This window comes from Prionailurus bengalensis, chromosome D1, assembly GCF_016509475.1.
Source record: "Prionailurus bengalensis isolate Pbe53 chromosome D1, Fcat_Pben_1.1_paternal_pri, whole genome shotgun sequence".
In the NCBI taxonomy this organism is placed as follows: Eukaryota; Metazoa; Chordata; class Mammalia; order Carnivora; family Felidae; genus Prionailurus; species Prionailurus bengalensis.
In genome coordinates, this window is record NC_057346.1 from 78,143,049 (window position 1) to 78,166,527 (window position 23,479).

The following is a 23,479-nucleotide window of genomic DNA, read 5'->3' on the forward strand; positions in this document are numbered from 1 at the left end:
TTATTTATTTATTTATTTATTTATTTATTTAAAAGTTTGAGAGAGTGCTTGCACATGCACTTAAGTGGGGGAGGGGAAGAGAAGGAAGGAGGGGGGGGAGAGAGAGAGAGAGAGAGAGAGAGAGAGAGAGAGAGAGAGAGAGAATCCCAAGCAAGGTAGCAGGCTCCATGCTGTCCGTGAAGAGCCCAAAGCAAGGCTTGATCATGACCTGAGCTGAAATCAAGAGTCAGATGCTTAACCAACTGAGCCACCCAGGTGCCTCTAGGGAGAGATTTAGAATTTAGAAGTCCGATTTTCTGGATTTCACATATTCCGTGTTACCTCTACACGAAACTTAAGTTCCATATTGAAATATTTGTAAATAGTTTTGCTGTCTTTTGGGGACTTACCATTTTGTCATATTAGATTATATTTTCAAAGAAAAAAATGGGAATACCAAGGTTGCTATCATTGGATTATCAGTCTTCAATTTTAATTTTTTGGTAACATTTATTTGTTATTGAGAGACAGAGACAGAACATGAGCATGGGAGGGGCAGAGAGAGGGAGAGACAAAGTATCCAAAGCAGGCTCCAGGCTCTGAGCTGTCAGCACAGAGCCTGATGTGGGGCTTGAACTCACAAACCATGAGATCATGACCTGAGCTGAGGTCGTACACTTTACTGACTAGAGCCACCGAGGCACCCCCAGTCTTCATTTTTATATGCCCTCCAATCCTATTTTATCTTGCCAATTTAAGAGCTCTCTATATTTTTTCTTTCGATAACCCCTGTTTTGAGTGGCTTAATACTTGATATGTAGCTATATAGTAAATAGCTTAGGATATAAGTATATTTACAGTAAATACAATGGTGCTATTAAAATGCTATTAAATGTAACAGCTAAGTGTCTCAGATGTTCATTAACTCACTATAAAAATGAATCACTGTATTTTTATTTTTTTTTTAATGAATCACTTTAGATCAAATGTTTGCATTTGTTTGTTCATTCCTCAAGCCTATATTCAGTTAAATTTTATCATCATTCTTTTGATTATTTGCTGTGTCTCAGACTAAGTCTTGGGAATCCAATATTAGACCAATGCTTTCTCACAAAATCTCACAATGAATGTCTTCTACCTGTCATGTGCTATTTAGATGATATGGGGCCACAGATGTGTTCAAAGTCTAGTAAGTAAAACAGGTTAAGAAATGCCCTAAGTGTGAATATAAGGCACATTTTTCTAAAAATAAGTACTTAAAAAAAGAGTTCCCTTTGTATTTGAGTCTTTATAGAGTGTCTCATGTTATTAGATTTCTCTCATTTAATTGTTATGAATAGTGAGATAACTTAACATCTTAAATGTTACTTCAAATTTTTTTTTTAATGTTTATTTTTGAGAGAGAGAGACAGAGACAGAGTGTGAGCAGGGGAGGGGCGGAGAGAGAGGGAGACACAGAATCGGAAGCAGGCTCCAGGCTCCGAGCTGTCAGTGCCGAGCCCGGCCTGGGGCTTGAGCTCACAGACTGTGAGGTCATGACCTGAGCTGAAGTCGGACGCTTAACCGACTGAGACACCCAGGCGCCCCTTAAATGTTGTTTCAATACTGTGTACATTTTTACCATAATATACATCTAAGATATGTCTTTTGCTTTTTTACACTCTTAGGAGATGGTTTAGTTGTTAATCTGATTGTTAAGCTTCCCCAATCCATGGCTTAGTAAAATAATTTCTATGACTCCATATATAATAAATCCTCATCTGAAAATTTCTATAAATTTTGAAGAATTTTTTAATACAAATAAAGGTCTAGAGTTATTGAAGCCTTTTTTTTTTTTCATTCTCAAGGCATAAGATTCTTGATATTTGAAAGGAAGAAAAATGTAGTTCTTTAAAAATAGGTTGTTGTGGGGCGCCTGGGTGGCTCAGTTGGTTAAGCTCCGACTTCAGCTCAGGTCACGATCTCGTGGTCCGTGAGTTCAAGCCCCGCGTCGGGCTCTGGGCTGATGGCTCAGAGTGTGGAGGCTGCTTCCGATTTTGTGTCTCCCTCTCTCTCTGCCCCTCCCCCCTTCATGCTCTGTCTCAAAAATAAATAAACTTTAAAAACAAAAAATTAAAAAAAAATAGGTTGTTGAAATATTCAGTTTCTTTATGAATTCCCAAACAATTTTAGGTTAAATCTGTAGCAGTAATATTGATGTCTTAACTTCAAAAAATTATTGGTTTTGTAATTTTTAAAACATCAAGTGGAAATAGATATGGTAAATAGTAAAATCCACAAAATCAAATATTTTTATCCTTTATTAAAAGAGTTTGATGTTATGCAGTATTGCAGTAATTGCTATATTTTTCAGCAAACAAAAAGAAAAAAGAAAAAACGAGTTCATGTATCCTAAGTGTAAGTGAAGCTAAGGAAGTTGTGAGTGGCAAATTAACAAGGGAAGAAGATGGGATTATAATTTAACTTCAAGTTTGTAGTGATTTGAGGAGCAGAACAAGAGAAAACAACAGTGCAAAATGTTTATAATCAGTGAAAATAATGAAAAATGGTATAAGCATAAAGATGCCTGTTTAATTAGAAGAGATTAGGAATTTTGAAAACTGAAGAATATGAGGTTCAATAAAATTAGTATTGAATATGAGAAAATATTTAAATATTAGGAAATTAAGTTTGTACCTTCATGTTCCGAGTTGCCTTTTTTCTGAGCATGCATGGAAGTTGTAATTTAATATTAAGTGATGTAATAGATTTATATACAGCATGCTATTAGAAGCCAAAAGGATCATATCTATCTACCTTGGAAACTGCGGAAAGGCTTCACAGATTTAGTAACCTGAGCTCTATATGAATTATGAAGATTAATCTGTTTTTTTTTAACATTTATTCATTTTTGAGAGACAGAGGGAGAGGCATAGCATGAGCAGGGGAGGGGCAGAGTGAGAGGGAGACACAGAATCCGAAGCAGGTTCCAGGCTCTGAGCTGTCAGCACCGAGCCTGATGTAGGGCTTGAACTCACGGACTGTGAGATTATGACCTGAACCAAAGTCGGACACGTAACCAACTGAGCCACTCAGGCCCTCCAGTTTTGTTTTGTTTTGTTTTGTTTTGTTTTTAATGTGATTTTCTGAGACAGAGAAAACTATCTTTTTTGCTTCCTTAAGAGATTCCTGTAAGGGGGACTTTAAAATAACTCAGTCAGAGAAAGATAAATATCATATGATTTCACTCATGTACTATTTAGGAAACACAACAGATGAACATAGGGGAAGAGAAGGGAAAGTAAGATAAAAACTGAGAGGGAGGCAAACCATCAGAGACTCTTGAATGTAGACAACAAACAGGGCTGCTGGAGGGGAGGTGGTTGAGGGATGGACTAAGTGGATGATGGACATTAAGAAGGGCACTTGGTGGGATAGGGACTGAGTATCATCTGTAAGTGATTCATCACTGGATTCTACTCCTGAAACCAATATCCCACCATATCTTAACTAACTTGAATTTAAATAAAATCTTGGAAGGAAAAAATGCAAAGTTAAAATTAAAACAAACAAAACAAAACTTGGTTTTAAGACTTGAACATTTGTGACAAGTAATGCTATAATTTTTCAACTCTTTGTAAAGCAAGAGCTGAATTGCATATTTTATGGACCTTTTTTTAAATGTTTATTTATTTTTGAGAAAGAGAGAGAGGGAGACACAGAATCCGAAGTAGGCTCCAGGCTCTGAGCTCTCAGCACAGAGCCCGACCCAGGGCTTTACCTGATGAATTGAGAGATCATGACCTCAAAGTCGGATGCTTAACCGACTGAACCACCCAGGGTCCCCTTTATGGAATTTTTCTTAAGCATCCCTTTTTAATTCCTTAGTTTGCTACCTCTATCACAATTCTATAAACATCTATCAGAGATCCAAAATTGGAGGGAGATGCAACTTTATACATATAACCACTCTTGATGAATGTGGTGAGAGTACCTTCTTCTATATTAGAAAGAGAAATAAAGCGAAACTCCATGCAGATTAGGAATGTGATTTTGATTTGTTAATTGCTAGAAGTTACATCGCAGAATGTTCTACATTTTAGTACATTAAAGTCTCCTGAAACATTGGAAGCTTTTCAAATTTATACTTATTATTTCAAAATTAAAAGTTAACTTACATTCAGTTGGCTTCCTATTTATATGTGTTAACTCTTTTGGTCCTCGCACCACTTCTTTGGATAAGCATCGTCTTATATTCTAGGATGTGGAAACCAGAGTTCAGAAAGTTTAGTAACTCTACCAAAATGACAGGGCTAGAAAGCAGTGGAGCCAGGAATACATGTCTATTCTGAATACAAAACCAAGGGTCTCTGGGTTGTATCTTTCTCTTAAACTTTGATACTATTTTTTACCTTCTTTCATAGGGATTATTATGGAGAAAAGATTGGCATGTATTTTGTCTTTCTTGGATTTTACACGGAAATGCTGTCCTTTGCGGCTGTCGTTGGCTTAGCTTGTTTCATTTACGGCTTATTATCAATGGATAATAACTCAAGCAGGTACGTGCAACTGAATTGCCCAAACAGAGAAAACATCTTGATGTCGTACTAACTGAAACAACTGCTCTTATTATTTCCCTGGCATTTGTTTCAGAGTGTCTCCTGGTGGCAGCAGATAATTGATATTTCTGATAAAAACCCAAATGTAATGGCTGCCCTCACCTAGTGCTTTACAGAAAATCTATAAATGATCAGCTCTAAAGATTCTGTTTCTCAAAGCATGACTTGACGTACTACAGAGATTGCTGCTTTATTGTCCCTTCTGCCATATTTGAGAAGCTGTGTAAACTGTTGTTCTGTCACCTAAAAGCACATCACTTTTAAAATCACTTTGCTGTCCCCTCTGCAGCACTGAAATCTGTGACCCTAAGATTGGAGGGCAGATTATCATGTGCCCGCTCTGTGATCTAGTGTGTGATTATTGGAGACTAAATACTACGTGTTTGGCTTCAAAGGTATGTATGTATTGTGGTATGGGAAAAGACTTGGGATTTCTCTTTTTGTATTGCGTTTGATACTAAATAGTCTTTGTGATGTTATTGTTTTTGCAGATCTCGCATTTGTTTGATAACGAGTCCACAGTGTTCTTTGCAATATTCATGGGAATTTGGGGTGAGTAAATGGCCACATAAAAAACAACTCTCTCGGGGCGCCTGGGTGGCGCAGTCGGTTAAGCGTCCGACTTCAGCCAGGTCACGATCTCGCGGTCCGTGAGTTCGAGCCCCGCGTCAGGCTCTGGGCTGATGGCTCGGAGCCTGGAGCCTGTTTCCGATTCTGTGTCTCCCTCTCTCTCTGCCCCTCCCCCGTTCATGCTCTGTCTCTCTCTCTCCCAAAAATAAAATAAAATGTTGAAAAAAAAATTAAAAAAAAAAACAAACAACTCTTTCCATGTTATGTGTTATATGGTCATATAACATATACTGATGGCATATCTTATATACCAAAGGTGACATGGGATCTTTCTGTGTTTGCTAACTAACATCAGTACACTGATAGAGTCTACATCAGTGGTCTGTATTCCTTGGTCTTTGGTCCAAAAAAGGTCTTTATTCATCATCTGTTTATTTCTCTGAGAGATAATATAATATTTAAAACTTTGAAATTTTTTTTTTTCAACGTTTATTTATTTTTGGGACAGAGAGAGACAGAGCATGAACGGGGGAGGGGCAGAGAGAGAAGGAGACACAGAATCGGAAACAGGCTCCAGGCTCTGAGCCATCAGCCCAGAGCCTGACGCGGGGCTCGAACTCACGGACTGTGAGATCGTGACCTGGCTGAAGTCGGACGCTTAACCGACTGCGCCACCCAGGCGCCCCTAATTTTTAAAACTTTGTATATATTTAGCTCACACCGTCTCCCAGTGCTATGATAAAAAAAAAACAGTTCAATAAGTATGTAATTCAGGAGAGTACGCATAAATATTTGCTGGCTGGAAAATACTGAATCATAGATACAAAGTTGAACAAGAATCAACAACTGTTGAGGGCTGTTAAATCAATGTTTGAGTCCAAATTCCCTGTGTATAATTCTGGTTCCAGCTTCCAGTTATATTTGTTAGAAATCTTCCATATAAAGTAGAATTCCCCTTAATTTTGGAAATGTCCCAGTGTTTCATCTTTTTTCTTCTTTTTTTTCATCTTGTTCCTGCTGTCAGTGAGGAAAATATTTTACGTAAAGACTAACTCAGCAGGAGGAAACCTAAAGACTTCCAAAACATGTCCCAAATTTCAGGGGACTCTGGGAAGAAATAGATTTTTTCTTTCCAATTAAAAAAATTATTTAATAATCACAAATATGTGTATTTAAAAACTGGGCAAGGGAGCAAGGGTAGCTCAATCCAGGGAAAAAGACACCAAGATTTGTGGATGTGCGTGAAGATTTATGGGTTTCCACCACTTGTGCTTGGCTGTTCTGCTCTGAAGACAGTGGCCTCGATTCAAAGAACAGAGAATAGTCAAATCTTACCAGCAGTTCTCTAATAACCCCGACATTGTTAAGTACAAATACATCTTTATCACGTAGCTGCCAAATTTTTCCTCGATCATTACTTGGAATCAGCAGTGAACGAGAGGTACACAAATTACAGCAAATATAGTGGTTTTCGGTTGTTTGCACATAGAGAGATGGTGTACCAACACCAACCTCATACTTCATCGCAAACAGAGACACAGCCATATGCAGAACACCCAGACACTTGAAGTATTTTGAGGAGGTGTTACCATTGGTTCTTTCAGAAAAGTTTACGTTAGTAATGAATTGGTTTACCTTTGGTTTTTGAGGCTCGTGGCCGAATTCTAGGAAAGCAGAACTTTAGAGATATTTATTTTAGTACACCCACTAATAAATCATTAAGCCGAATCAAAGGATGCGTTGGCAGAATAGATGTGAAGAAAATATTTTTTTAAACTTTTTGTTCATAATGAAAATACACACTCATCATAGGAAATTCAAGTAGTATATAAAAGCAGGGAGAAAATAATGTTAAAGTTACTAGAAATGGAAACATTATCATGGCCATAGTTTTTCAGAATCTTTTCTTCCATGTGTGTGGGCATGTGTGTAAATATAATTTTACATAACTGATATACATAGTTTTAAATCTATATTTTTATTTAAAACTGAGTGACGAGACTCCTTCCAGGGTAACAGATATGTGAATGTGTGTGTATATGTGTGTGTGTGTGTGTATTTATGACTGAATGGAATTGCCTTAAAAAAATTTTTTTAGGGGCGCCTGGGTGGCGCAGTCAGTTAAGCGTCCGACTTCAGCCAGGTCACGATCTCGCGGTCCGGGAGTTCGAGCCCCGCGTCGGGCTCTGGGCTGATGACTCAGAGCCTGGAGCCTGTTTCCAATTCTGTGTCTCCCTCTCTCTCTGCCCCTCCCCCGTTCATGCTCTGTCTCTCTCTGTCCCAAAAATGAATAAACGTTGAAAAAAAAATTTTTTTAAAAATAAAAATAAAAATAAAAAAAATAAAAATTTTTTTAATGTTTATTTATTATTGAGAGAGAGAGAGAGCAAGGGAGGGGCAGAGAGAGAGAGGGAGACACAGAATCCAAAGCAGGCTCCAGGCTCTGAGCTGTCAGCACAGAGCCCAAATGGGGCTTGAACCCACAATCATGACCTGAGCAGAAATCAGAGGCTTAACTGACCCAGGTGCCCCACTGTGTCCATTTTCTAATAGGATTAGTTTTGTTTTCGTTTTTGTTTTTTTGCTGTTGAGTTGTATGATTTCTTCAGATATATAAAAAATGATACTAACCCCTTATCAAATACATAATTTGCAAATATTTTCTCGCATTCTGTAAGTTGCCTTTTTATTTTGTTAATGGTTTCCTTTCCTGTGCTTTCTAGTTTGTTGAAAGTCCTACTTGTTTATTTTTGCTTTTGTTGCCTTAGCCTTTATGTTAAATCCAACAAATCATTGCTTTGACCAATGTCAAGGAACTTACCACTATGTTTTCTTCTGGGAGTTTTATGGTTTCAGATCTTAGGCTCAATCAGTCTGTAATCTATTTTGAGTTGATTTTGGTATATGGTCTAAGACAGGGATTTGGCTTTGTTCCTTGGCAAATGAATATCTAGTTTTCACGAAACCATTTATTGAAGAAACAATCCTTCCCACATTGAATATTCTTGGCTCCTCTGTGAAATACTCGTTTATCATACATGCATGGATTTATATCTGAGCTCTTGATTATGATCTGTAGGTCTATGTGTCTGTTTTTATGCCACTATGATCTTGTTTTGATTACTATAGCTTTGTAATATAGTTTATAAAGTGTAATTACGATAGCTTTGAAATCAGGAAGTGTGCGGGGCGCCTGGGTGGCGCAGTCGGTTAAGCGTCCGGCTTCAGCCAGGTCACGATCTTGCGGTCGATCTTGCGGTCCGTGAGTTCGAGCCCCGCGTCAGGCTCTGGGCTGATGGCTCGGAGCCTGGAGCCTGTTTCCGATTCTGTGTCTCCCTCTCTCTCTGCCCCTCCCCCGTTCATGCTCTGTCTCTCTCTCTCCCAAAAATAAAAACAAACAAACAAACAAACAAAACCGTTGAAATCAGGAAGTGTGATGCCTACTGCTTTGTTCTTCTTTCTGAAGACTGCTCTGCCTATTCCAGGTCTTTTGTGGTTCCATACAAATTTTAGTATTGTTTGTTCTATTTCCCTGAAAAATGTCATTGGAATTTTGATAGCGATTGCATTAAATCTGAAGATTGCTTGGGTAGTATGGACATTTTTACGATATGATTCTTGTAGTCCATAAGCATGGAATATCTTTCCATTTATTTGTGCCATCTTGAGTTTATCAATATCTTGTAGTATTCAGTGTACATATCTTTCACTTCCTGAGTTCCTGAGTTCTATTTATTACTAGATATTTTATTCCTTTTGATTCCATTAGAAATGGGATTGTTTTCTTTATTTTTCTTTCTGATAGTATGTGGTTAGTGTATAGAAACAACTAATTTTTGTACATTAAGTTTTATCCTCAAACTTTACTGAATTCCTTTATTCTGTTTTTGGTGGAATCTTTAGGACTTTCTATACATAATTTAATACCATCTGCAAATAGAGACAGTTTTATATTTTTCCTTTCCAAATTGTATGCCACTTATTTCTTTTTCTTGGCTGATTGCTCTGGTTAGGACTTTCAGTAATCTTTGAAAAAAAGTGGCAAGAATGGGCATCCTTGTCTTGTTACTAATCATACAGGAAAAGCTTTTAGCTTTTCACCACTGAGAATGGTATTAGCTGTGGGCTTGTCCCATATGACTCTTATTATATTGAGGTACATTCCCTCCATACTCATGTTGTTGAGAATTTTTATCAAGAATTCTGTCAAGTGCTTTTGCTGTATCAGGTGAGATGATCATAAGTTTTTTTTTTTTTTATCATTTTTGTTATTAATGTAATATACTGCATTGATTGTGCATATAGACCATCCTTGTATCCCTGGAATGAATTTTACTTTGTCATGGTGTATGAACCTTTTAATGTATTGTTGAATTTTATTTGCTGCTATTTTATTCAGGTTTTTTGCATCTGTGTTCATCACGGACATTTGCCTGTAATTTCTTTTCTTGTAATTTTCTTGCCTGGCTTTGGTATCACAGAAATGCTGCTTTCTAAGATGAGTTTGAAAATCTTCCCTTCTCTTATAATTTTGGCAAGAGTTGAGAAAGGTTGGCATTAATTATTTAAATGTTTAGTAGAATGCATGAGTGAAGTCATCTCCTGGATTTTTCTTTGTGGGGAGGTGTTTGATTACTGATTCAAGATCTTTACTAGTCATTTGTTCAGAATTTCTATTTCTTCATGATTCAGCCTCAGTATGTTGTGTGTTTATAGGAATTTATTTTTTCTTCTAGCTTTCCCAATTTGTTGGCGTATACTTGTTAATAGTAGTCTTTTATGATTATTTATATTTCTGTGGTATCAGTTGTCATGTGTTCTCTTTCATTTCTAATTTTATTTATTTGGGTCCTCTCTCTTTTTTCTTGGCAATTCTAGCTAAAGGCTTATGTAATTTGTTTATCTTTTGAAGAAGAAAAACAGCTCTTAGTTTCATTGACCTTTTGTATTGTCTTGTTAGTCTCTATTTTATTTATTTGCACACTGATCATTGTTACTTCCTTCTTTCTACTAGCTTTGTGCTTACTTTGTTCTTTTTTTTTCTCATTCCAGGTAGTCTAAAGTTCAGTTGTTTATTTAAGGTTTCTCTTATGTCTTAATATATGCATTTATTACTATGAACTTGCCTCCTAGAACTTCCGTTGCTGCAGCCCGTAAGTTTTTATATGTCATATTTCTATTTTCATTTGTTTCCAGATATTTTTGTTTCTCTTTTGATTTCGTTTTGAGACATTGCTTGTTCAGAAGCATTGATCTAACATTTGATCTTTCCTAGGGAACATTCCATGCACACTTGAGAATAATGTGTATTCTGCCACTGTTGGGTGGAAAGTGCTGTAGGCCTCTGTTAAATCTATCTTGTCTAACATGTCATTTAAGTTGAATGATTCCTTATTGATTTTTCTGTCTGAATAATCTATCCATTGTTGAAAGTGGGGCTATTGAATTTCCCCGCTATTATTTTTAAATTTTTTTTCATGATTATTTATCTTTGAGAGATAGAGACAGAGATGGAGACAGAGCATGAGCGAGAGAGGGGCAGAGAGAGACGGAGACACAGAATTCAAAGCAGGCTCCAAGCTCTGAGCTGTCACCACGGAGCCTGATGCAGGGCTTGAACCCATGAACCATTGAGTCATGGCCTGAGCTGAAGTCAGACACTTAACCGACTGAGCCGCCGAGGCACCCCTCCCTACTATTATTATATTGCTGTCTGTTTCTGTCTTCAAGTCTATTAATATTCATATTATTTCTTTATGTGTTCTGCTGTTGGATGCAGAAATATTTACAAGTATTATATCCTGTTGCTTGATTGACCTCTTTATCATTATGTAATGATTTTCTTTGCCCCTTATTACAGCCTTTGTCTAAAGTCTGTTTTTTTTTCTGATGTAACTAACCTTGGTTTCTTTTGGTGTCCATATATTTTTTCATCCTTTCATTTTCAGTATGTGTGTCCTTAAAGCTGTAGTGAGGCTCCTGCAATTCACAGACGGTTGGGTCTTGTTTTTTATTCATTCAGCCACTCCAAGATTTTTGATTAGAGAACTTAGCTTATTTACATTAAAGTAATAATTGTTAGGTATAGACTTCCTTTTGTCATTTTGTTAATTTTTTTCTGGCTGTTTTATAATTTCTTTGTTCCTTTCTTCCTGTCTTGTCCTCCTGATAGTTTTTTCTAACATATGTTTATATTCCTTTCTTTTTATCATCTGTGTATCTATTATAAGTTTTGCTTTGTGAGTACAATGAGGCTTATATAAAACATCTTATAGTCTCTGGTAAGCTAAGACGAATTAACTTCAGATACATACTAAGGTTCTATATTTTTACTCTCCCCTCCATGCTTTATGCTTCTGATGTCACGATTTACATATTTTTATCTTGTTTATCTATTAACCAGTTATTGTATAGTTATTTTTACTACTTTTTGTCTTTTAACCTTCATACTAATTTTGTAAATGATTTAGCCATTACCATTACAACATTAGAGTATTCTGAATTTAACTAGTGAAATTTATATTTTCACATGTTTGCATGTTGGTAACTAGCATCCTTTTATTTTATATCAAAGAAGTCTCTTTAATACTTCTTATAAGGCCAGACAGACCATCCTAATGGTGATGAACTCCTTTAACTTTTGTATTCTGGAAAACTCTATCTGTTCTTCAGTTCTGAAAGACAGCTTGTCAGATAGAATATTCGTGGCTGGCAGTTTTTGTCCTTCAGTACTTTGACTATACCATGCCAGTCCCCCTGGCCTGGAAAAGTTTCTGCTGTGAAAATCTGCTGATAGTCTTATGCGGCTGTCCCTTGTACGTAACAAGTTGTTTTTCTGTTGCTGCATGTAAGATTCTCTTTTTGTATATAACTTTTGAAAATTTAATTATAATGTGTCTTAGTGTGAGTCTTTTAGGACTCCTTTGGGACACTTTGGGCTTCTCAGATTTGATATATTTTTCTCCCCATGTTAGGGAAGTTTTCAACCACTATATCTTTGCGTAAGTTTTCTGCCCCTTTCTTACTGTTTTCTTCTTTGGCGAGCCTATTAATGTGAATGCTGGTCAGCTTCATATTGTCTCATAGTCCCTTAAGCTAACCTCACTCTTTCATCTTTTTGCTCCTCTAAATGAAGTACAGTACTGTGTCTTCAATTTTGCTTATCTTTCTTCACTTGATCTAATCTGCTGTGGAATAGCTCCATTGAAATTTTTGGTGCAGTATTGCATTCTTCAGTTCTCTGATTTGTGTTTATTACTTTTGTATGTTTTCTGTCTCCTAGTACATTCTCACTTTGGTCATGCAACATTCTTCTGCCCTTGGTAAATGTCTTTATGACTATTATTTTGAACTTAAAAATGTTTTTTAATGTTTTAACTTATTTTAGAGAGAGAGAGAAAATGAGAAAAAAAAATTTTAATGTTTATTTATTCTTGAGACAGAAACAGAGCGTGAACAGGGGAGGGGCAGAGAGAGAGGGAAACACAGAATCTGAAACAGGCTCCAGGCTCTGAGCTGTCAGCACAGAGCCCGATGCGGGGCTAGAACCCACAAACTGTGAGATCATGACCTGAGCCAAAGTCAGATGTTTAACCAACTGAGCCACCCAGGCACCCCTAAAAATTTTTTTTAATGTTTTATTTTTGAGAGAGAGAGAGAGAGAGAGCACAAGAGGGGTAGGGGCAGAGAGAGACAGGGAGACACAGAATCTGAAGCAGACTCCAGGCTCTGAGCTGTTGGCACAAAGCCCAATGCAGGGCTCGAACCCACGAGCTGTGAGATCATGACCTGAGCTGAAGTCAGACGCTTAACTTACTGAACCACCCAGGTGCCCTGATTTTGAACTTTTTATGAGGTAAATCATTTATCTTATTTTCATTAAGGTCAGTTACTGAGGCTTATTTATGTATTTGTTTTTTGTTTTGTTGCTGTTGTTTGGAACATATTCCTGTGTTTCTTCATTTACTTTGTCTCTCTGTATTGATTTCTGCACATTAGATAAATTAGCTACCTCTCCCAGTAATGACTGTGTGATCTGGTATAGGAGATGAATCTTTTTGATGAATCCATTGTGAACTGTTGGTTGTTTCTCAAACCTCTGTGATTGTCCCCACTGCCTTCTATGTTCTTGGTGGCTCCCAGTATTTGGGAGTATGCTAAGACCTGTCAGTGTCCCAAAGGGGAGGATCTGAGTTAGCACCTGGTTCAGTCTAATTGGAAGCCAGACCTTCAGGAAGCAGCTTTTAAGTATACAAGTAGATCCCCTTCAGGAAAGCATTGGAATATTAAAAGACTGCTTAATTATACTGTGCTGTTAAAACTTTTTTCTCCTAGTAGCAATGTATCTACCAAATACATGAGTAAAGAAATGAATAAATGAATAAAATTTTCTGCCTCATGAATTTCAGTTAATATTAAATTTAAAAATGAATAAATAAATGAGTGAAATATAACGTTTTTAAGAAGGTCACAATCTAATTGGGCCAGAATCTAATACATACTGTCATTAAATTTTAAGTGCTGAAGAAGTACAGAGGAGGAAGGAATTACTTCTTGACTAGAGGAATTGAGATAACTTTTATAGAAGACCTGCAGTTTGATTTGGATTTTTTAAAATAGGATTTTGAAAGGGAAAACAGGTGGCAAAGGTATCCCAAGGATAGAACATTCTGGTGTGAGCGTTAACTTACCCTCTGTGTTTTCATTGTAATGAACTATCACTGAGAGTTCCTTTAAGCTGAAGTTTTTGCCAACACCGTTTCCTATGGGACATCCCTCTTCCTCACAACTGCTTTCTTCATTTGTGTCAGCAGATTTGCCTTTGCTAAGTTCCTCTGGTTGTATATGTACAGAGTCTCTCAAATGGCAACAATGTCAATATTCTCAGTCTTCTATTCTTCCATAACTCCATTTATGTTTTGTTTTCATTTTCCATTTGTTTGATGTACTTACATCTTTGTTCATCAGTTCTATTTTTTAATACCCATTTTTGTAAAATGCCACGTGGAAGGCAAGGAGAAAACACAAAGACATGCTTTGCTGTCTGCACATTAATTGACTAACAAATATGCAGTGTTCAAACACCAGCGGCATTTAAAGTGATGTGATTGATCACTAATCATGATACACGTCTGCTATTTATATAGTGATATGTGGTTTGAGGAACTAACAGCAAAATTTGTACTTTATGCAACAGTTCATAGTTAATATACTGTGGTACCTGAAATTTGAGTCATGTTGGGGGACTGGTGTTATGTAACTAACCCATGGAAACTGAAATCAATGCAAAGCAAGCAATATTATACTTCTAAATAGTTGGAGGAATAAGATAAATTTTTTTAATGTTTATTTATTTTTGAGAGAGAGAGAGAGAGAGAGTGTGTGTGATTGGGGGAGGAGCAGAGAGAGAGGGAGACACAGAATCCGAAGCAGGCTCCAGGCTTTGAGCTGTCAGCACAGAGCCCAACATGGGGCTTGAACCCATAAACCATGAGATCATGACCTGAGCCAAAGTCAGATGCCTAACTGACTGAGCCACCCAGGTGCCCTGGAGGAATAATATATTAAGCCATCCCATACTAATGGATTGGAAGACTTAATATTATTACTTTTTCTATACTACCCAAAGTGACCTAAATATTCAATATGATCTCTATCAAAGTCCCAGTGGCATTTTTTTTACCAGAAATAGGAAAAACAACTGAAAAAGTTCACATGAAATGACAAAAGTCTTTTTTTTAATTTTTTTAATCTGTATTTATTTTTGAGAGAGAGAGAGAGAGAGCAAGTGGGGGAGGAACAGAGATGGGGGAGACACAGAATCCAAAGCAGGGTCCAGGCTCTTAGCTGTCAGCACAGAGCCTGACGTGGGGCTTGAACTCATGAACCGCGAGATCATGACCTAAGCCAAAGTCAGACACTTATCCAACTGAGCCACCCAGGAGCCCCCCCTTTTTTAATTTTTAAAGATGTTTCTATTTATTTATTTTGAAGGAAAGAGGGGGAGAACAGAGGAGGGGCAGAGAGAGGGAGAGAGACAATCACAGTTGGGCTCTGTATTGTCAGCATGCAGCACAGGATGGCACTGGATCCCATGGATCCCATGAACTGTGAGATCATGACCTGAGCAAAAATTAAGAGTCAGATGCCTGGCCGACCTGCTGAAATTAAGAGTCAGATGCTTGCCTGACTGAGCCACCCAGGTGCCCCTGGGATCACAAAAGTCTTGAAATAGCCAGGTAAATCTTGAGGAAGAACAAAGCTGGAGACATCAGACTTCTTGATTTCAAAATATATTGCAAAGCAACAATAATCAAATCAGTATGGCACTGGCATAAAGACAGATATACAGACCAGTGGAACAGAATAAAGTTCAGAAATCAACATATATCATTAACTAATCTTCAACAAGAGTTCCAAGAATACACAATGGGGAAGGAATAATCTCTTCAACAAATGGTGCTGAGAAATCTGGACATCCATATGCAAAAGAGTGAAATTGAGTCTTTATCCGATACTCAATCACCTCAGCATTGTGTAAAATCTTAAATGTAGAACCTGAAACTATATAAAACTCCTAGAAGAAAATATAAGGGAAAACTTCATTACATTGGTCTTGGCATTGATTTCCTGGGCATAACATGAAAGCTCAGGGAACAAAAACCAAAAACAAGTTTGACTACATCAGCTAAAAAGTTTCTTGCAGCACAGAAAACAGCAGAGTGAAAAGACAACCCATGGAATGGCAGAAAATATTCGCAAATCATTTATCTGCTAAGTGGTTAATGTCCAAAATACACAAGGAACTCCTGCAACTCAATAGCAAAAAAAAAAAAAAACAAAAACAAAAAAAACAAAACAAAAAGAAAACCCTAATAACCTTATTAAAAAATGGACAAAGGACTCAAATAGACATTCTCCAAAGAATATATATAAATGGCCAACAGGTATATGAAAAACATTCTTAGTGTAACTAGTTACCAGGGAAATGTAAATCAAAACCACAATGAGATATCATCTTACACCTGTCAGGATGGCTAATACCAAAACAACAAAAGACAAGAGCTGGTGAGGATGTGGAGAATTCTAATGAATTTTTGTACATTGTTAGTAGGAATGCTAAATGGTGCAGCTGGAAAACAGTATGGAAATTCCTCAAAAAAACTAAAAATAGAACTATATGATCGAGCAATATCACTTTATGAGTATTTATTCCACATCATTGAAATCAGGATCTTGAGATGTTGGCATTCCTATGTTTATTGCAGCACTAGCCATAATAAGCAAGATGTAGAAACTACCTAATTGTCCAGTGATGGATAGACAAAGAAACTGTGGTATATATGTCCACCATACACACACATACAGACACAGACACACACACACACACTGTTGATATATACATATGATATACAATTCACCCTTGAAAAGAAGGGAATTCTGCAATATGTGACAACATGGATGAACCTTGAAGACATTATGGTCAGTGTAACATGCCAGTCACAGACAGAGAAATCTTTAATGATCCCATTTACATCAAATATCTAAAATAGTCAAATTTATGGAATTAGAGAGTGGAATGGAGGTTGTTGGGAGTTAAGAGAGGTGAGGGAAAAGGGGAGTAACTAATCAATGGACATACAGTCTCTGTTAAGTAAGATAAAAAAGCCCTAGAAATCTGCTGCATGACATTGTGCCTATAGTCAACATAAAGGTATTGTAGACTTAAAATTTGTTAAGCAGGTTAAGTGTTCTTATGATAAAATAATTTTTTTAAAAAAATGAGGAAAAAATACATAAACGAATGTACACATGAGCAAATAAACAAATAAAACTCTTTAGTAGTCAGGGGATATATTTATATTGAAAAAAAGGGATATTGGAATCAGAGAGATCAGTTAGATGACTATAAGGATACTTAAGGGAGGATATAATTAAGACTGTAAAATGTACAGATAGAATTCATAATTCCTTATAATTATTTAAAAGGTAGAGAATGAGTCAGATAAAACATTAAAATTTGAATTTTTCACAGGTGATAAAATTATAAGTTAATATTGTGTTAGTATTCCATTCTTAGATATATGCCCACCAAAAGACACGTGCAAGAATATTCACAGCAATGCTATAATGGCAAAAAAGCCTGGCAGTAGCACAAATGTCCATGAACCCAATAATAAACAAAATTGTGATTTATCACATAATGCAATACTATGTAGCAATGAAAATAAGTGAACTTTTGCTGCACACAGCAATATAGGTTGAGTTTACAAGCAAAGTTGAACCAAAACAAAACCTAGCACAAAAACTACCTGTGTATGGTATATGACACGATTTATGTAAAGTTCAAAGACAGGCCAGACTATCCTATAATATTAGAAGCCAGGATATTACACTTACGTCTTAGAAGAGTCATAAGGGAGTGGTGTTTCTGGGGTGCTGCTCATGTACTACCTTTTGATAACAGTTGCTGATTCCACGAGAGTGTTTATTTTGTGAAAATTCTTTAAATTGTACAGTTGTGTTTTATGTACTTTTCTGTAAATATGTTATGCTTCAATTGAAAGTTTATTAAAATTATACATACATATGTACATTGAATGATTTCAGTAAAAAGCATGCAAACAAAATCTAGGTGTTAATAAAAGGTTAAGTTTAAACATTCTTTCAGATTATCTGAATGAAGAGAGAGTAATGTGCCTTAATTTTTTTCTTCCTTGCAGGGATTGCTAAGAAATTAACTTGAATTTTTATATAGGAGTTGTTTCAGTGTTTCTACATAGTATTAAGACAACATTTGTAATTCTATAATTTTGTCATTAGAGTAGTGACAGAGAACCATCATTCAACCAAAATGGTTTTTTAAAGTAGAGAAAAGCACCAGGTTCTTTTTTATTCACTTGATTTCCCTATCTCTTGATTATATTTGTTCTTATACATTTCTTTGCCTACAGTCACATTGTTTTTGGAGTTTTGGAAACAGCGACAAGCCAGAATGGAATATGAGTGGGACCTGGTGGACTTTGAAGAGGAACAGCAGCAGCTTCAGCTGAGACCTGAATTTGAAGCTATGTGTAAACACAGGAAAATAAATGCAGTAACTAAGGTAGATTAGGAAACTGAAATGGGCAGCGTATCTCAATGGACATACCTCCCAAATAATTATGCATATTTTAATTTGCCTTTAAAATATTCTCCAACATATAAATCTTATAAACTTCTTTAGTTGTTTCTAATATGTATTTCAAATATATACAAAAAAAAAGTAGATAGACAAGCATAATGAACCCCAGGATGGACCCATCACCCAGCTTCAATTCATATTAATTCGTGGACAATCTTGATTCATTTACACTTGTTCCTCCCTGCAACTAGATTATTTTGCAGCAAATACAAGGCATCGTGTCATGAAATAGCATGGGTTTGTAAATAAATGATGTAAAAGGAAAATGGAAAATAATGTGTCTGCTGTGTGGGCATATATATATATATATATATATATATACATACATATACATGTATATATGTATATGTGTGTATATATATATATGGTATATATATATACACATGGATATGATACTAAGTTAATATGCAAAAATTTAATAGTATTGTAATAAGATAGTGGACTTATGAGTGATTGTTTTATTAGACTACATTTTATTCATCTAGTCCTTTTCAATTTATCATAATGGGAAGATCATTGCAGTAGTGTTTGGGCAGTAAAGTCTAGATTTGGGAATCCTTAACTGGCAAATCACCTGTATGTTGCTGACTGAGTAATCTGACTTCTTGGTAATTCTTTTTTTTTTTTTTAATGGGAAAATAGAAGGTATTTTGCCTTCAAAGACCAGACTCCTGGCTGCATATTCTTAGCGTCCCTACCTTTCCATAATCTATAATCACTGCATTGCTTGATGCTGTTAAAGGTGAATAGAATATATCTCTAACACAATCCCAAAACACAATATGTCTCTAACACAACCAGAAAAGTAGATTTTCCTACTTTGTTCAGGACACTATTCTTGTGGTATAATACTCAAAATTATTTTCACAGTTTAGGCATTCACAAAACACTTATTAACTTTTATTGAGACATTGCAAAAAATTTGGTAAATGAGCAAAGGGGAAAAACACCTCAGAAAATACATTAACAACTTGGATGGCTGTATGACATTAAGAAAATATATTAAAAGAGACATTGTCCTAATGACATGAAGTGTATCTGTTCCTATTTCATGGTGTAAAAAAACTAAAAGTAGGCCTAAAATTACTGACATAAAAACAATATGTACTAAATGTTTATTTACATTTGAAACCAGCTGAAAAACAGTGTGGATTGATCCACTGTGAATCACCCACTTTAATGGTTTCGAAATCAAGGGATTTTTTACTCACTTGCAGTGCTTCAGTGGTTAAGTACAACCAGAACCCTCACATTTGAGTCTGTACTGGGAACACATATTTGTATGCATGGACACACACATGGGCACAAACAAATATGCATACACAGACGCAAACGTATCGGACACACATGCACACACGTGTACATAGTCACCTACATGCACACATGCACACACATCCGGGGTTTCAGTAGAGCACTTGGAGGGCTATTTTGCCTGTTGAGTTCTGTTTGCATTCAGTCTTCCCTAAAAATCCTCAAGATGTAAAAATCCTCCCTAAAAATCCTATCCTTTAGATAGGATTACAAAATTTAGATTTCTGCTGACAGCCATTCTTTTACTACATGGCAGTATTTTTTTTGGATAAGATCTAACTACCTCTTGATATAGGAGAGAATTTTCAGCTGATATAATTAATATCTTCCATTAATAACTTAAAAACATGAAGGTAGAAAAGACTGGGCCCGTGAACTGTGTGGAAAAACAGAATCCTGTTAAGTGTAAAGAAGGCACCCTGTCTAATATCATACATAGCAATTATGGAGCAATGCAGTTTGATTGAATTCAGTTAGAATAAAACTGTAATATCATTAAAGCATTTCAAATTAAACAGCAGCCCTCAGACTTGTCAGGCCTGAATATCACTCCATTTCAACACTGAGGAAATAGTGTGTATCCGTTGTGGCTCATATTATGTATAAAATCTGTCAACTAAGAGTAGTAGAAGGCTTCTACTTAAAGGGAAGGAACCAATGCTAGAATGTAGCTTCCCATGAGCTGTAGCGGATTCTCTGGGGGAGGTTTCTACTTTCACTGGGTTTTGTGGTTTTGACTGCTTTTTGGAGTCCCAACTTTGTGGGTAGATTTTGATATTGCTGTGATTTCTTCTAAATTACAGGAGATGGAACCTTATATGCCTCTATATAGTCGCCTTCCATGGTACTTTTTATCAGGAGCTACGGTGACGTTATGGGTGAGCATTCTTTTACAACTGCTCTCATGTCATTGGCGTGCAGTCGTAGGAAGATTATCCTAGCAGTTTCATCTGCAGTGACTCTTGAGTCCCTCTCCTTCCTCCCCGTCCCCAGTCCTTTTATCTCGAATACAGCTTCTATATAAAATAAAGTGTGATCTATGTGGAGGTGCCATAATTGAACCTTGGGAATAATTGAACCTTGGGAAAAGAGCTGGGGGGAGACAGCGAGGCTTCATCTCAGAAACTGTCCTTCCCCCTCTCCCAGCACTTCATTAATTAGGTGATAACTTGAAACCTCAACAGTATAACAGACTTATACTGCAGACTCTTTGGTTAGTGTTTTGGTTTTAATCATTAATTTATCTTTATCTCCAGTTAAAATAGCTACACAAAAAGCAAACAAAAAGCGTATACTATTGAAATTTATTTTCTTGCTGAAATAAATAGAAGAAAGTATTACTTCTGTTTGAAAAATTTAATTAGCATATCCCATTGTGAGGGAGTCAGGTTTTCTCCATGCTTTTGAACTAATAGATTCATTCCTCCATCACCACAATTTATTTCCTGCCCTCCACTCTCCAAATCTGTGCCCTCTTACAGTTGGCCTTTAACTTTAGGAAAAGAAGCAATGTTACCCCCTGAGAGTTTAGCATCGTTGAAATATAAATAATTAGCAGCTGTAGACTATAGTTTAACCTTACCAGTGCGTATTATCCCATAATATTTTAACATTTCTAGTTAAAGGAATTGATTTTTCTGTTTTAAATGTATGTTTTCTTAGATGATATAACAGTCACTGAGGAGAAATGATAGAGTAAATGGAGGGGGCAATAATCAATTCAGGGCACTATTTAAGAAATAATATAGAATATGGTCTCAGAAAGATTGTCCTAACCTTTATTTCTAGTACTCATTCAACTTGATTCAGGCCCCCAATTTTCAGAATCAAATTTTCTGATCATTGAGATAAAGGCATCCCTACATCTTTCTGTTTTTCCAATATGGGAAGTGTTTAAAATTTATGCAGAATCTATACAAATATCTCAATGACCAGGCATATCAGACCACTGATGGCAATACTCTGAGGGGTAATGAAATAGAATCTGTAACTGTGTTCTTCTTGGGAAAGCACATGGTTTTCACACCACCTGTTTGGAGCAGAGGTTGGCAAATGTTTTTTGTCAAGGGGCCAGATGTATTTTAGGCTTTGTGAGCCTTGTACAAATAGTCCCTGGCATCTTTGTTTTTTCTTATAATCTTTAAAAAAAAAAAGCAAAAACAAAACAAGACATTTTTAACTCAAGAATCATTTAAGAATAAGTAAGGCTGTGGGCAGGATTTGGTCTTCCGGATAGTTTTCTAGTGCTTGGTAGAGGATGGGCCTAAAAGAGATGAGCAATGGCTACTTTTCTGTTTTAGGCTCCCCCAACTGCTGCTACTGTCGGTCCTGTCGTATCTCCAGCCCTTTCTTCTTGGCAGTGTTCTTTTACTGCCACCTGTTGTGAGAGAGCCTGGCTTGGTCTGCTTTCCATGTCAGAGGCACTAACCTTAACATGACGAGATGAAAAGACTAGTTATGTTTCAGATGTGTACACATTGCAGAGATGCAGAGACCCAGTGACCGATTCCTTCTTTCCCATTTCCAGATGGCTCTTGTCATTGCCTGTATGGTAGCTGTGATTGTGTACCGCCTGTCAGTCTTTGCTACATTTGCTAGCTTTATGGAAAGCGAAGCGTCCTTTAAGCACGTCAAAAGTTTCCTCACTCCCCAGATAACTACATCACTCAGTGGATCCTGCTTAAACTTTATCGTCATCTTGATCTTGAATTTCTTTTATGAAAAGATATCTGCGTGGATTACAAAAATGGGTAAGCTGGCCAGATCATCTGTGTAACACTGAAAAAGTATTCCCGCCAGTGGTATATATCCACTGTGGATCATCCCCTGGGGTGTTCATATTTAAGGCAGTTCTTAAAGTTCTAAAGCAATTTTGTTCTACAGGTAGATGCATAGGCTGGTACTCAGAACCCCCAACAGTCATATTTACGCCCATCGTAGTGAAAGAAAAAGAACTAGACAGAAGAATTAGGACTCTGTAGATCTTTTTTGAGTATTTTTGTCTTAATCCTCCCTTGAGGGGGCTAGTTGAATTTTAAGTAAAATCCTCACTTTCCTCAAGACACAGGTTATTTTTATTTCCTGTGTATGGTTTTTAGAAGGTATTTGATTTTGAAAACCATTGTAGGGAAAACAGAACAGTCGGCTTTTCCTGAGTAAATCTTACACGTAGTGCTTTTCTTTTCAGTTGCCGTGTCTTAGATCCTGGATCATTCTCCTTTTAAATGATTAAAAGTTCTCCCACAACCGTGAGGGATGGTAAAGGTGTCACAGGTGAAATGGAGATTTAGTCCAGAAGAGGAGTACAGAGCACAGTTGTTTCTGGTCTTGCCCCCCAGCAAGCTGGAAATGAGATTGGAGATGCCTCTCCAGACCTCAGCTTTTCCCCTGTGCACTCAGCTCCCTCCTCTAAGTCAGGACACCATCACTGTGCGCAACAATAACCAGAAAGAGCACAGTATTCACTGAGCACCGGAGTATGCACTAGGAAGCAACTTTAATTAAATGCTATCCTCAAATTTGTAGTTCTTTCTCAATTTTACTGCTTTTTTTTCTGCTAATAACAAAACAAAATATCTAGCAGATAGCACTTAAAAACAAAGCATCTAAAAAATCAGTTTTCAGTGAGAAAAATTACTTGTGTTCATATTAGAGATTTTTTAGCAATGCAGAGGAATTATCTGTGTCTTTAGAATAATATGTGTTACTATTTCAGTATTATTGAAGCTGTCACCAATTTGGCTGGAACAGCTCATCCTGTTGGGAGATAATCTGCTCAGAAAAACATGCTCCCTGACTCTTTTACACCTACTGATGCTTTTCTGTGGTGTGAAGGGAA

The 23,479-nt window shown here is 36.6% G+C and overlaps 1 protein-coding gene across 3 annotated transcripts in view; it reads left to right on the top strand.

Annotated features, from left to right (window-relative positions):
• The window catches only part of ANO5 (anoctamin 5), an 89,955-nt gene that overhangs the window by 49,333 nt on the left and 17,143 nt on the right, over positions 1 to 23,479 (top strand). For all 3 annotated transcript variants that reach the window (XM_043580821.1, XM_043580822.1, XM_043580823.1), the window contains exons 10-15: positions 4,383 to 4,517; positions 4,867 to 4,972; positions 5,069 to 5,129; positions 18,101 to 18,252; positions 20,445 to 20,519; positions 22,169 to 22,391. In XM_043580821.1, coding sequence (XP_043436756.1) covers positions 4,383 to 4,517; positions 4,867 to 4,972; positions 5,069 to 5,129; positions 18,101 to 18,252; positions 20,445 to 20,519; positions 22,169 to 22,391 — 752 coding nt within the window. The remainder of the gene's footprint in view (positions 1 to 4,382; positions 4,518 to 4,866; positions 4,973 to 5,068; positions 5,130 to 18,100; positions 18,253 to 20,444; positions 20,520 to 22,168; positions 22,392 to 23,479) is intronic.